Source organism: Xenopus laevis, chromosome 9_10L (assembly GCF_017654675.1).
Source record: "Xenopus laevis strain J_2021 chromosome 9_10L, Xenopus_laevis_v10.1, whole genome shotgun sequence".
Classification (NCBI taxonomy): domain Eukaryota; kingdom Metazoa; phylum Chordata; class Amphibia; order Anura; family Pipidae; genus Xenopus; species Xenopus laevis.
Window position 1 is genome coordinate 135608889 of NC_054387.1, and position 14011 is coordinate 135622899.

Consider the following 14011-nt stretch of genomic DNA (forward strand, 5'->3'; position numbering starts at 1 on the left):
ACAAACAAACGAAATTCGATTGATTAGAAATAATGAGACATGAACTCCCTGCCAATCACTGGTTATTGACTTACTACTTGGAATGATCTATTTTGTCTTGTTTTAAAGTTCTGCCAATTTGCTTATGAATGTTGTTATTGAGCAAATAAAGCAGGAGTATCCATCCAGCAATGTTTTTGGCTTACACTGTACAAAGAGCCCAGATATATATTTATTTTCCTGCCTCCAAAACATCGTGTGGGATCATGAGCACCGGGCAGGTTTATTATGTGACCAGACCTGACAATCATAATGACCCTCTTGGTCTCAATAACTATAAATTTAGGGAACGAATGGGTCGTCGCTCTTTGTAAATGTTTTCTTCTTGCCCCGAGGACATGGGGTGATACAGTGACAAATAAGTGGAAACGGAACTTCCCCAAGAAATTATTTATGGAAGATGCTCAGTAACTGAGGTTGTTCAAGGTAAAAGGTAAAAAATGATCAACGTAGATTCTGGCTCGTCGCTCTTCTGGGCTGAGGTTCAATAGAAAAGATCGCCCTACTTTCTAACAAGAGTTTGTTCCAATAATACTTGGTTCCTGAAAGCTTCAAAGTCTCCCCCAGATACTTTCCCTTGTCTCATTCCCTAGGGAATATTATTTAATGAGATTGCTAGATTGAGAGAAAAGAAGGTTAGTGATGGATAAAGAGATATACAGAAGAATATATTCATAGCAATGGTCTGCTCAAAATTTTGCACTGGAGTTTGGGTATTTTGTCCATAGAGCTGACTCTTTATACCCCGAGATGATGTGAGGATGATAAGGGTCAGTGGATATTAATATAACAATACTAAGATGTTCTGTTATGTCAGAAAAGACTCCGCAAACCTCAATACAGAGAACTGAAACACGAGCTGAAAGAGGAAAAATCTCAGATTCAGGAGTCGGGACTCCCCGGTTGAGGAGGTGTCAAGTTGTGCAGAGACGGGTACATGAGCAGATACTGAGAAGGGTGGGGTTGAAAGTGAGTGGAAGTAGTGGGGTTATAGCAGCTCCCATTAAACACACACAGTTCTCGTTACAGAAAGAAATAAATATCAGGTGCTCCTTGGGCCACTTTATGATGCAGTTTGTGCAGAACCGGTGTTGGGACACAAGGAAAGGGAAATACCTTTATCTACAGACACTTGACTGAATGACTTTACAATCAGCCCCAAAGACCATCCTTCCTCCAATGCCAGACGATCACATAACCCACTGCTCTGCCTCATCATCAGTCATGAAATATTGTGAGTAGGAGGCGAAAAACACAATGACTCCCCCTGTTACACAACACAGATCTGCTGTAACGAGAGTTTGTAAATTCTACACAAGAAACCCATAAATGAATTGAAAGAGGAAACATTTCACAGTCAGTGTCGGGACACATTTGAGATCTCACACTTACATGAGCCGTTAGACGTGAGAATGATCGGAGTTGGCACAAGTGCTGGTGTTAGAGTGGTTCCCACTGAGCCAACGCACAACTAACTGCCAGTTGAATCAGCAGAGGTATCTGACTTAGCCAACTAGTCACCGCAAGCCCCACCACAGAAAATTCCTTCTCATTACTACACCCTTCTTGCACCATGTTGTACACATACACCAGGTGCTGCAATAACACAAACACAGAAGGAATATTTTGCATTGAAACCTGCAGTGTCCTATTTGCCAGTTCTTTGTGGTGTTGATCAAGCCTCTAAATCCTTGTGTTAAGGTGGCCATACATGGATAGATCCGCTCGTTTGGCGATGTCACCAAACGAGCGGATCTCCCTCCGATATGTCCACCTTGAGGTGGGCAATATCGGGTAGATCCGATCGTGGGCCCTATGGCCCAACGATCGGATCCTAGCATTCGCAAACGGGCGGTTGGATCGCGGGACCGCATCAACGAACAGATGCGCCCGCGATCCGACGGGATTTTTAATCCCATCTGATCGAGATCTGGCCGACTTTCGGCCAGATCTCGATAGGGGAAGCCCGTCGGGGGCCCCCATACACGGGCCAATAAGCTGCCGACTTGGTCTGTCGGCAGCTTTTATCGGCCTGTGTATGGCCACCTTTAATCAGGTGCCAAGCCTAGACTTGAAGCCAGTCAAATGGCTCCATGTGGAGACTACGTAGAACACACAAACTCCTTGCAGACAATTGAACCTACAAGCCCAGAGTTGCAAGGCAGTAATGCTGACCATTGTTCCACCATGTAACATAGTAAATTAAGTTGAAAAAAGACACACATCCATCAAGTTCAACCTTAAGTCTATATATAACCTGCTTAACTGCCAGTTAATCCAGAGGAAGGCAAAAAACCCCATTTGAAGCCTCAGAGGGGGAAAAATAAATTCCTGCCTCCAAGATGACCATGCTGATCTATCAGTCTATATATTAGGGTACGTTTACTTACACCCCAGGGTCTGGCTGCATTATACAGAGGGGTGCAGAGTTGGCAGCCCACTTTATGAATACAGTGCTGCCAAACACAAGGTGCACTGTAACCATGGGGCAGAACTCTTACAGAACTCAACAAAACAAATAGCTGCAGGTGAGAATGTTAAAATAAAATGATATTATAATATCTACTTGTGTCCCGTGTTCCTATGACCCATTCGAATTCTGGGAAATATACATTTTATTTCATCTAAATCTTGAGAAAACGTAGCAAATGTATTGGATTGTTCTGATTCTAGTAAGCAGTTATGCAAGTAGGATTATAACTGATCCAGAAAGGGGAACAGTCCTGTGTATTCCCAGTGAGTTTACATGTGAGTATATGGTTGAAACATTCCCCACTGAGTGCTCAAATGATATTGGACTCTACTGGGTGTAGAACATTTTCTTTGTGTTGTACAATTTGTTGTACACACTGGGTCCATAACCACAATAACACACATTGGAAAGCCAACATTCTCATAGGTTTCCATTCAATAAATCCTTCTGGATATGTCCTACTGGTCAGGGAACTAAGCTTCCAGGCTTGGCCACTGCAAAACATAACCCTAATGTAGTCCTTCCGAGATGTGAGCTCAGCTCAGTCCTTGTTTTTACAAAACTGAAAGTAATGACTACTGCTCCCTTAGCCCTAAGACCCCATGAACTGTCATCAACCCATCTGGGCAAAGTATAGCTCACAGTTTTGATGTCCTCGGTTCAAGATTCTGTCTACGGCTGACTCTGCCATTCTTGATTGTAGTCATAGATAAGGAACTCCACCGAAAAACTGTGTCTTGCATGAAAGAAAGTATCATTCTCTGGAACATCCCAATATCTATTCAATACACATTCTCACTGGGTTTATAGTTATTTGTCAATGTAATTGTTGTTGAATTGTAAATGTTAAAGTGTTTGTTTATCCCCAACCCTAAAAAATAACTTTTCAAGCATTGTGTTGTTCACAGTACGTTTCTTTAAACTTTGCCCACATTTTTTTTCATTTTTCATTCAAATATTTCACTGAAATTTTCATGCAATTTTCACCATTCCAAAGTTTTACAGAAGTAAAGAAGTTAATGGGAAAGAAGAGAAAGGCATTTAATAACTACAAATCTGTAGGGACAGAAGCTGCATTTAATGAATATAAACACTGTAATAAATGTTGTAAATCAGCAATCCGGAAGGCTAAGAAAAGAAATGAAGAGTTAATTGCGGTGGAGGTGAAAACTAACCCTTAAAAGTTTTTTAAATATATTAATAGTAAAAAGATGCAGGTTGAGAGTGTTGCTCCATTAAATAATGGTACCAGTATGGTTGTAACAGATACAGATAAGGCAAATGTGTTAAATCAGTTCTTTTCTTCAGTGTATACAATAGAGGAGTCTGGGTTCACAGGCTCACTTTATAGCTGCACTAATGGCTCAGCTCAATCTAGTCAGTGGCTGACTCAGGATATGATTCAAAAAGCTTTAATACAAATTTATGTAAACAAGGCTCCAGGGCCTGATGGCATACACCCCCGGGTTCTAAGAGAGCTTAGTTCAGTTTTAGACCAGCCCTTATTTCTGATTTTCTCAGATTCACTGTCATCTGGTATGGTGCCTATGGATTGGAGAAAAGCTGATGTTATTCCAATATTTAAAAAGGGATTACGATCTCAGCCTGGCAATTATAGGCCAGTAAGCTTGACATCTGTGGTGGGCAAATTATTTGAAGGCTTGTTAAGGGATCACATTCAAAATGTTGTCCTAGTGAATGTCATTATGAGCAACAATCAGCATGGCTTTATGAAGGATAGGTCATGTCAGACTAATTTGATTGCTTTTTATGATGAGGTAAGTAAGATACTGGACAGTGGGGGGGCAGTAGATGAGATCTATTTGGATTTTGCCAAAGTGTTTGATACTGTGTCCCACAAACGACTGCTTTCTAAACTAAGGTCTGTTGGGCTTAATGAAGTCGTTTGCACATGGATAGGAAACTGGCTACAGGATCAGGTACAGAGGGTGGTTGTTAATGGGACATTCTCTACTTGGAGTAAGGTTCTTAGTGGGGTCCCTCAGGGCTCAGTATTGGGTCCACTTTTATTTTACTTGTTCATTAATGACTTAGGGGAGGGTGTTGTAAGTAATGTATCAGTGTTTGCAGATGAGACAAAATTATCAGCCCAATTAATTCCATCCAGGATGTGGCACTTGCAACAGGATCTTGACTAACTGGCAATCTGGGCAGCTAAGTGGCAAATGAGATTCAATGTTGATAAATGTAAAGTCCTGCACCTGGGATGTAACAATATCCACTTATACCCTTAATGGGACTGCACTAGGCAAATCCATAATGGAGACGGAGCTTGGAGTCCTTGTAGATAATAAACTTGTCTGTAGCAGGTAATGCCAGTCAGCAGCATCAAGGGCAAATAAGGTCTTGACTTGTATTAAATGGGGCAGAGAGTCACGGGAGGAGGGGGTCCCACTGTATAGAGCACTGGTAAGGCCCCATCTAGAATATGCCCTACAGTTTTGGTCTCCATCACTCAAACAGGACATTATTGTATTAGAGAGGGGACAGAGAAGGGCAACTAAGCTGGTAAAGGGAAAATCTTAGCTATGAGGAAAGACTGGCCAAATTGGGGATGTTCACGCTGGAGAAGAGGCGCTTAAGGGGAGATATGATAACTATGTATAAATATATAAGGGGATCATATAATAATCTCTCTAATGATTTATTTACCAGTAGCTCCTCCCAGCTGACACAAGGTCACCCATTCTGTTTAGAAAAAAAGAGGTTCCAGCTTAATATTAGGAAGGGGTTTGTTACAGTGAGAGCTGTGAAGATGTGGAATTGTCTCCCTGAATCAGTGGTACAGGTTGATACATTAGATAGGTACAAGGAAGGGTCGGATGCTTTATTCACCAGTAGCTCCTCCCAGCAGACAGGAGGGAGCCAATGAGATTAGAGGATGGAAAGGGGTGTTACAGGGAGAGCTGGGAAGTGAATCAATGGTACAGGCTGATACATTAGATAGGTAAAAGGAAAGGTCGGATGCTTTATTCACCAGTAGCTCCTCCCAGCAGACAGGAGGGAGCCAATGAGATTAGAGGAAGGAAAGGGGTGTTACAGGGAGAGCTGGGAAGTGAATCAGTGGTACAGGCTGATACATTAGATAGGTAAAAGGAAGGGTCGGATGCTTTATTCACCAGTAGCTCCTCCCAGCAGACAGGAGGGAGCCAATGAGATTAGAGGAGGGAAAGGGGTGTTACAGGGAGAGCTGGGAAGTGAATCAGTGGTACAGGCTGATACATTAGATAGGTACAAGGAAGGGTCGGATGCTTTATTCACCAGTAGCTCCTCCCAGCAGACAGGAGGGAGCCAATGAGATTAGAGGAGGGAAAGGGGTGTTACAGGTAGAGCTGGGAAGTGAATCAGGGGTACAGGCTGATACATTAGATAGGTACAAGGAAGGGTCGGATGCTTTATTCACCAGTAGCTCCTCCCAGCAGACAGGAGGGAGCCAATGAGATTAGAGGAGGGAAAGGGGTGTTACAGGGAGAGCTGGGAAGTGAATCAGGGGTACAGGCTGATACATTAGATAGGTATAAGAAGGGGTTGGATGGTGTTTAGCAAGTGAGGGAATACAGGGATATGGGAGAGAGCTCATAGTACAAGTTGATCCAGGGACTGGTCCCATTGCCATTTTGGAGTCAGGAAGGAATTTTTTTCCCCTCTGAGGCAAATTGGAGAGGCTTCAGATGGGGTTTTTTTTGCCTTCCTCTGGATCAACTAGCAGTTAGGTGGATTAAAAAAAAACCCCCAAAAAACAAAAAGGTTGAACTTGATGGACGTGTGTCTTTTTTCAACCTTACTTACTATGTTCCTATGTTCCTATGTTACTATGTATGACAAAAGAATCAATTAAATTAATCAAATCAATTAATTCAATTATCCCAGAAAAGCCACAAACACCCTGAAAGGGAAATATGTTTCCAATCTGCATTAATGCTCAATGTGTCAGACTTGCAGGCTTGTAATGCTGAGTTGAGATTCTGCCACACCATACATTTCCCTGATTGCAGTAAGATAATAAGTTTTTTAAGTGGGAATAGAATGTTAGAGCTTGGCATCCACAATCACAATAGACAGCACCAGTCTTGAAGATTTGTTTAAAAAAGCCTTTATTGGAACTTCATGGCTTTATCTGAACAAGCGCAACAACGTTTCAAGCCGCATGGCCCTTTATCAAGTGGCATAAAGGGCCATGCGGCTTGAAACGTTGTTGCGCTTGTTCAGATAAAGCCATGAAGTTCCAATAAAGGCTTTTTTAAACAAATCTTCAAGACTGGTGCTGTCTATTGTGATTGTGGGATATTGAAGCTGGTGGAAGTGGACACCTATTGACGTGCACCTGGTTGTTACAACTAAAAATCAAAGTGGTGAGTGCTGGCTGACTATTCGTATAAGAGCTTGGCATCCAAACTACCGATTTCTTTGGAATCTGAAAACACATTAACAAACAAAATTACCGCAGCCCCATGAATGCTCTTATACGCTAGGCTACTCTTTTTTTATTGTTTCAGATATTTTTTTCACTCTGGACCAGATGGATATAAAAAACAAAAAAATGTGTGAAAGTAAATGCAAAATAGCCAAAAGTCTTTAAACTGAATTGCCTTAGTTGCTGCCCCAAGGAGCCCCATAGTTTCTTCGAAACAGCCTTGAGACTGTATTAGTCTCTGTTAGAAAAAAGGGAACTGCTGAATGCCCAGGAGACCTCAGATGAAAGGGAATACCCCCCTTCCCATATACTGGACTGGAGGCGTTAAAATGAAACTTGTCCATAACTATATAACCTTCACTGCAAAATGCAAACAGGACTTAGACAGACAAAGAGAAGACACTTGGGTGACAGCTCAACTCAGATAAGATGAACAAGTGCCTACAAGGTAAGTTTTTGGCACAGATATTTTATTATGTTCTGGGGTTAGAAATATACTGATAATCTGACCACCCATCCATGTTGAGCAGGGGTCCTTGTGGAATGCTAGACTGGAGGAGGCTTTGTTTGGCAGTATGTGTGGTGTTTATACCTCCAAGCCAGAAATTGAGCATCTGCTTCAAGGCTACTATCAGCAACATACAAGGGGCTGGGGGCAACATATTGATTGTGAGACACTGGTTGGGGATCACTGATCTAGTGAGATAATGATTCATCATAGTGACTTATAGTTCATAGTGATTATTCATATTTATACACCTATACACCTGTAAAATTACAGAACAATGGAGGTAAGAGTTCTCCCAGTTTTGGTTTGCAAGAATCATCTCCATCTCACTATCTCCATGAGTGCAAACAGTGTTCCACTTGTGATATAATGGATGGATAGCCATGAATAATTCTCATAATTTAGCAGTCGCAGAGTCTCTGCCTTCCGAGATGAATGTGCTGAGACACAAGAGATGAGACAGTTGTTTGCATGACGTTATTGTTATAGTAAATGTTTTGGTGTCAGAGAGAGGAATTTTCTGGTCCAGCCGGGGGTGGTGTCTGACAGTAATAGTACTGAGCTTCTTGCTCACAAGGCAGGAAATTTGAGTGTTACTAATAATAAAATTACCCAAAGACTGTTGTGAAATAGCAAGAAATCAGGAAGATGAGATGACAATAACATCACTCAGAGAGTAGTGGAGGGGTGTGTGAAAGAGAGGAACAGAAAAAATGGGACAGGGAAGTCCACCAAGACTCTAGAGAGAGAGAGAGAGAGAGAGAGAGAGAGAGAGAGAGAGTGAGACCAAACGGAGGAAGGCTGTGACTGAGGCAGGCTTGCTTTGAATATGGTGGAGGCATCTTTGGGCATTGGCAGGAGGGAAGCCAGATAGCCACTGTATTAGGAATTCAGGAAAATGGAAAGGGATTTGGGGAGAGGAATATGAGTTAAGGTAGGTAGTCAGAGGGAGACTGAGAAGACAGAGTCAATGTCTCTGGAGTAGCACTGCCATGTTCTCCTCTGCCTGAAGCCTTGCTTGTTGTCTCAAGTGTTACCTTATTCTGCCACCCTGTTACATTCAATTGCTCTCTGCCTTTAGGTGTGTTTATGGCCCTGCTGCCCCTTTGTGTAGTAATCAGAGATCTACACGGAGCCCCGATGAAGGCAGCAAAACATGAAAGAGTCAATCTTTGGGATGAGTTTAGTAACAGCCTGAAACTCTCCAAGAAGCTATTGAATCAGAGCCGGAACCTGAAAAATATCTATGTAAGTACTTAAGTGTGGGTGTAATGGTATATTACATACTGTCATTTGCATCTTGGGGATCTTCTTGCTGATTCATCCTGGCCCGCTACATCCATCTCCTCCTTCTCCAAAGACCTAATGCATCCTTTACCTCTCCATTCTTCTCATCTCTCACCCTCTGACTTCATCCATCCTGTTCTTCTCCATCATTCAAGGACCACAGCTATACTCTCTGTCTTAGTCCTCCTTCTCCATCTCACTTTGATCTAATATGTCATATAACTTTCTGTAAAACTACCCCAAAACATTTGGGACATTTGCAACATGTAGAGAATGGTGGACAACAGGAGAGATGGTTGGCAAAAAAAAGCTAAGGGCAGGCTATAGTCAACATTATCTTGAATACAAAGAAAGTAGACCAAGAGGCATTATGGGGGCTATAATGGTTAGCCTTTTGGGACAGAATTTTAGGAGGGACAGGCAGTGAGCTAGCGTGAATAAACAAATTATAAATGGAAAAAAACTATTACCATTTGCTTTGATGAAGTAGGATGAAGCTCTGATCCCTCTTCTACTTCCTTCAATCTTCTAATGCTCTCAACACTCTCTTGACCCTCTACATCCATTCCTACTGCTTTTAAATTCTCAGTCCTCTTCATATTTCATCCACAAACAATGGTGAACCTTCTCTTCACCTTTTTTCATGGGTCTCAGTTATTTCATATTTTGGGTTCTATGAGTGTCAGTAAGATAACTACGGGTTCCTCCTTTTTAGGTGAAAACATGGTTGGAGGGGGCTCAAGTAACTTTCTCCAGAAGCATGGGAAACCTCCCCTTAGCCAGCATTAGCATCAAGGATTGGCTCAGGCTAAAGGTGAGTAGGTTCTCATGGCCACTTTTGAATTTATTTTGCACCTCTACTTCACAATTTATCCCACTCCATCCATCCTACTCATAAATGTCTCTTCCCCAGGAAGGAGAACGTCTTAGGCTGTTGCATGAGGGTCTACAGGTGTTTCCAGTGTATCTGAATAAGATGGAGGAGTGGAGGGAGAAGGAAGGATCTGGCCAAAGTGGAGATGCACATATTCCTTTTGCTGAGTTGATCAGTATTGTGCGACTAGACCTTCGAGACCTTCTGCACCATATCAAAATACAGGTATGTGACCTTAAGTATTTGTGTTTGTTTTATTAGTCACCTAGATCTCCTGTTGTGCAAATCATCCAAATCCAGTAGGCACTTAATTATAAGCTTTACTGCAATACTGTACCATGCAAGGGAAGCAATAGAGCAGCCCCACCCCATGTGTATAATTACAAATATAAATACTTTACTGACATACTGATTTACTTTTTTTACATTTTTTTTCTAGATGTCACTATTTAAGGTGACCCCTTCTGAGGTGACAGTGAGGGAACCCTATTTCGATGGCAGTGACTGGCACAGCCGTATCCAGATGTTCCAGGCCCTACGAAGCATGGAGCAGTTCCTGTTTCGGGCGGTGAGAGAATACGCCGCATTACGCCACACCACCAGAGGTTAAGAGAGGGTTGGGCTGGGGAGTCACATGCACATTAGGCTGGTTATCCGGCTGACCTCCTTCGACTCCCACAAGTCCTTATACAGACACTATGCAAGATTTGTACTGGCCTCAGGCTGTTGGGAAGTCTCTCATTGCTGGGAGCAAAATGTTCTCATGACATGGATAAGGGGGCAAGATTTGCACTTAGGGGTCCTTAAATCATTTGATTAGATGATCCTATATAAAATTACCTAGAGCTGATATAGGCATCTTCATAATGGGAACTACTACTGCAAATCTTTTAGAGCTCATCACAAGTTTTTCCAGTACCTGTCCACAAAATTCCTTCTACTGCTCCAAATTAAATCTCTTACTGCTTCATTTAACTCCTCTTTTTATATAAAGCCCTCCCTTGAACACCCCCATCGTCTCAATTAGCCCATCCCTGTAACTGATGCTACTTTTCCATTAAACCCTTTCATATATATTCCTTTTTCTTCAGAACTGCCTACATATATCTACTTGCATGTCTCCACTGAAGTCCTCCCTTCAATTACTCCCACTTTTCCACATAGCCTTTTCTTTTAATTTTCTGACCCTGTCTCCAGAAAAATCGTCCTCCTCCAAAAACCCTTCCCTCTAATGTTTGTAATCACCCTCTTCCTATAATTCTTCTGGCTTCACCACAAAACATCTCTTTTCACTCCTCCTATTGCTCCATATAACTCCTCCTATTGCTCCATATATCCCTCCCTATAACTCCTCCTATTGCTCCATATATCCCTCCCTATAACTCCTCCTATTGCTCCATATAACCCTCCCTATAACTCCTCCTATTGCTCCATATAACCCTCCCTATAACTCCTCCTATTGCTCCATATAACCCTCCCTATAACTCCTCCCATTGCTCCATATAACCCCTCCTATAACTCCGCCTATTGCTCATACAACGCCTCTTTTCATCATCAAGTCAATGGATAGAAACATATTTTCCCAAACCAAGAAAATCCATTTATCCCTTGACTAGCAGTTGACTGACTTCCCAGCATGCTTTGCCATTTCCGTTACATATTGACAGTATTTTTGTACCTGAATTTGTTACCGTATTTATTATCCTTGTGAGAAAGGGGTATTTAATCGTATTTATTGGTGTGGGGAATGCATCAGATGTATAAAGCAAGGTAGTGCAAAGTAAATGACAGTTTCATTGATAAAAAATGTGCCCTGTACCCTATGACTGATCCCTATGGGAATAACATTTGTCTATAAGTATCTGACTTTGTCTGTATAAAAGACCAGTCACTTATTTTGTAACTGGAAGTCTAATAGATCACGGTGGCTTGGAACAGTTCTTTGCTGCGGTGCCATAGCTTTGGGTGCTGCTCAGTTGGTAGGTCCTTAGTAATACTCTATTTTGTATCTCCATGCATTGTGCTGTTGTCCTATAACCGTATTAGACTCTAATACACTTGTGTTTACTTGCACCCCAGCAATAATGTGGGTGTCCATTCCATGGTCTAAAGGTGAGCTGGTCCTTCTGTATGGTACCTGTGGTGGTACAACAATTGGCACAGAAGGATTGACAAATAAAAGAATTGGGCGTTCTACAGAGGCACCATGGCACTTATTAGACTGTGAATGAGGTGAAGCATCAGGGCACCGGCACCAGAGTTCCCTGTAAGATCACAAGAGCAAACCTATGGGCAATAGTGGCTGCTGACATCCCATAATCCTATCCCATCATTATGTGTTGCCATTATGTATTTATTTCAGAACTGGATTAAATAAAATGATTTTGTAAGAGCTATGGCACTTTGGACATTTTGACTGACGCTACAATGGCTCACATTGCTGAGGCTCCCTCTCCATGGCCCGGGGGTCCCACAGTCACACACACTAGGCATTTTAATCCATTCTACAATTACTCATTTCTACTAAAACATTCAAGATCTGTTTTCCCTTTGCCTTGGAACCCATCACTGCACAATGAACAAAGTGACGCTACAATCACTCAGCTGCACAGCTTCTTTATTCCAATCAGTAATATAAGCAAAGTGCATGGGTTACAGGAATATGAAGGGTCACAGGTATCTGGAGACCCCTGTTTGTTTCCCAAGGGAGGGGATTTGTGGCAGTGGGAAACTACCCCTAGTGAAAATCAAAATGCCCCAGCTGCCATAGCCCTTTACCCCTGATAGTGGTTTGTCTCTTGGATATACAAGTGATGTTTACCTGGAGGTTGGGAATATCAGTAGAAAGTCCGCCTTGCCCCCACCCCTGAGCAATGACACCATTGTGGTATCACTAGTGCAGGGAGTCACATCTACACAAGACTCAGTGTCACAAGTCACAATCAGCTGCTGGAAATTCTCCGCTTTTATGGGAAATGGGGACGGGGGGGGGGGTAACATTTGTAGGACAAGATTTACCAGAATCTCATTGTTTCTCACAATCAGCAAATGCCCCAAATTTGATGAATTCTCATTTGACTATATTTTTATATATTTTCTAATTGTTGTGGTTTTATTTATTACAATAAAGGTTTTGTATAGAAACAGTGTTATGTGCATGAGGTGCCCCCCACAACCCACTCCTCTGGGGCTCACAGGGGCCCCCCCAACCCCCACCCAAGTGCTACATTAACCCTTTGCTGGGCAGGAAAGACCCAATCAGAGAGCTGGAATATCCCTCCCCTGCTGCTGGGAAAATCGGGTTATTTTGAGTCACCAGAGAATGAGGGAATTTTTGTAATTTACCAGAAATTATACCGCCCCATAGTCATACCAGTACTGCCCCCCTCACCCATACACCTCCATATACACTTATACACCTACACACACTCACATACACACACACACACTCACACCCGCCCCCACACACACACTCACACACCTACACACACTCACATACACACACACTCACACCCACACACAGACTCACCCCCCCACACACACACTCACACCCCCCCCACACACACACTCACCCCCCCCCACACACACACACACACTCACCCCCCCCACACACACACACTCACACACACACACACTCACCCCCCCCACACACACACTCACACCCCCCCACACACACACACTCACTCATACTCACACACATACACTCACTCACTCACAATCACTAACTGCCATTGGGCACACAGCTGCCACTGATTAGAAGCAGAAAAGCCCTTATATATCTAATATATGCCAAGGAATTCTTGCAGTAGAAAGGGGCAAATAAAGATGGAAAAGTTCTTTTATATGTGACTATACAGTGGCCTCTACCAATGAGACACAAGCCCAGCAGTCTCCCAACCCCATGTGCCCAATGTTGATACATCAAACCAACAACAGACATAGTGGGACATAGAGCCTATAGTCAGGGGCACAGATCTTTATCCTATAGAGGTATCACACAGGGAAACACAAGCGCACAATCACACAATCACACAAGGTCAGGGGGCAGGGAGTCCCAAAATTCAAGCTCATACTCCATTGGCTCTGAATGATCAGCCTCATGGGTTATCTGAGGGGCCAGAAAAGACTCCCTACTCTAATACCTTCTATGGCAGGGCTGTCCAACTGGCGGCCTGCGACCCCCCACCTTATGTGGCCCTCCATATCAAAGTCCAGTGTTGGACTGGCCCACCGGAACACCGGGAAAATACCCGGGGGGCCCCGACCCTAGTGGGCCCCCGCCAGGCCAGACCCCCTCTCCCAAACAGTTTTTGTCTGCGCATGTGCGCCTAGTGATCTTTGCGCATGCGCGATGCGCCGCCTAGGCAAGTATACCAAGTGGCGCTTCGCCTAAAA

At 43.1% G+C, this 14011-nt stretch overlaps 1 protein-coding gene across 3 annotated transcripts in view; it reads left to right on the forward strand.

Annotated features, from left to right (window-relative positions):
* The first annotated feature begins 7894 nt into the window (after positions 1–7894).
* Positions 7895–14011, forward strand: part of LOC121398042 — a 31643-nt gene continuing 25526 nt past the window's right edge. The window contains exons 1-5 of one of the 3 annotated variants that reach the window (XM_041576532.1): positions 7895–8389; positions 8537–8703; positions 9458–9556; positions 9656–9841; positions 10056–10972. In XM_041576532.1, coding sequence (XP_041432466.1) covers positions 8545–8703; positions 9458–9556; positions 9656–9841; positions 10056–10226 — 615 coding nt within the window. In that variant the 5' untranslated portion in view covers positions 7895–8389; positions 8537–8544 and the 3' untranslated portion in view covers positions 10227–10972. Of the gene's footprint in view, positions 8704–9457; positions 9557–9655; positions 9842–10055; positions 10973–14011 lie in introns of those variants that run through there. The other 2 variants (XM_041576534.1, XM_041576533.1) reach the window with 2 other exon arrangements.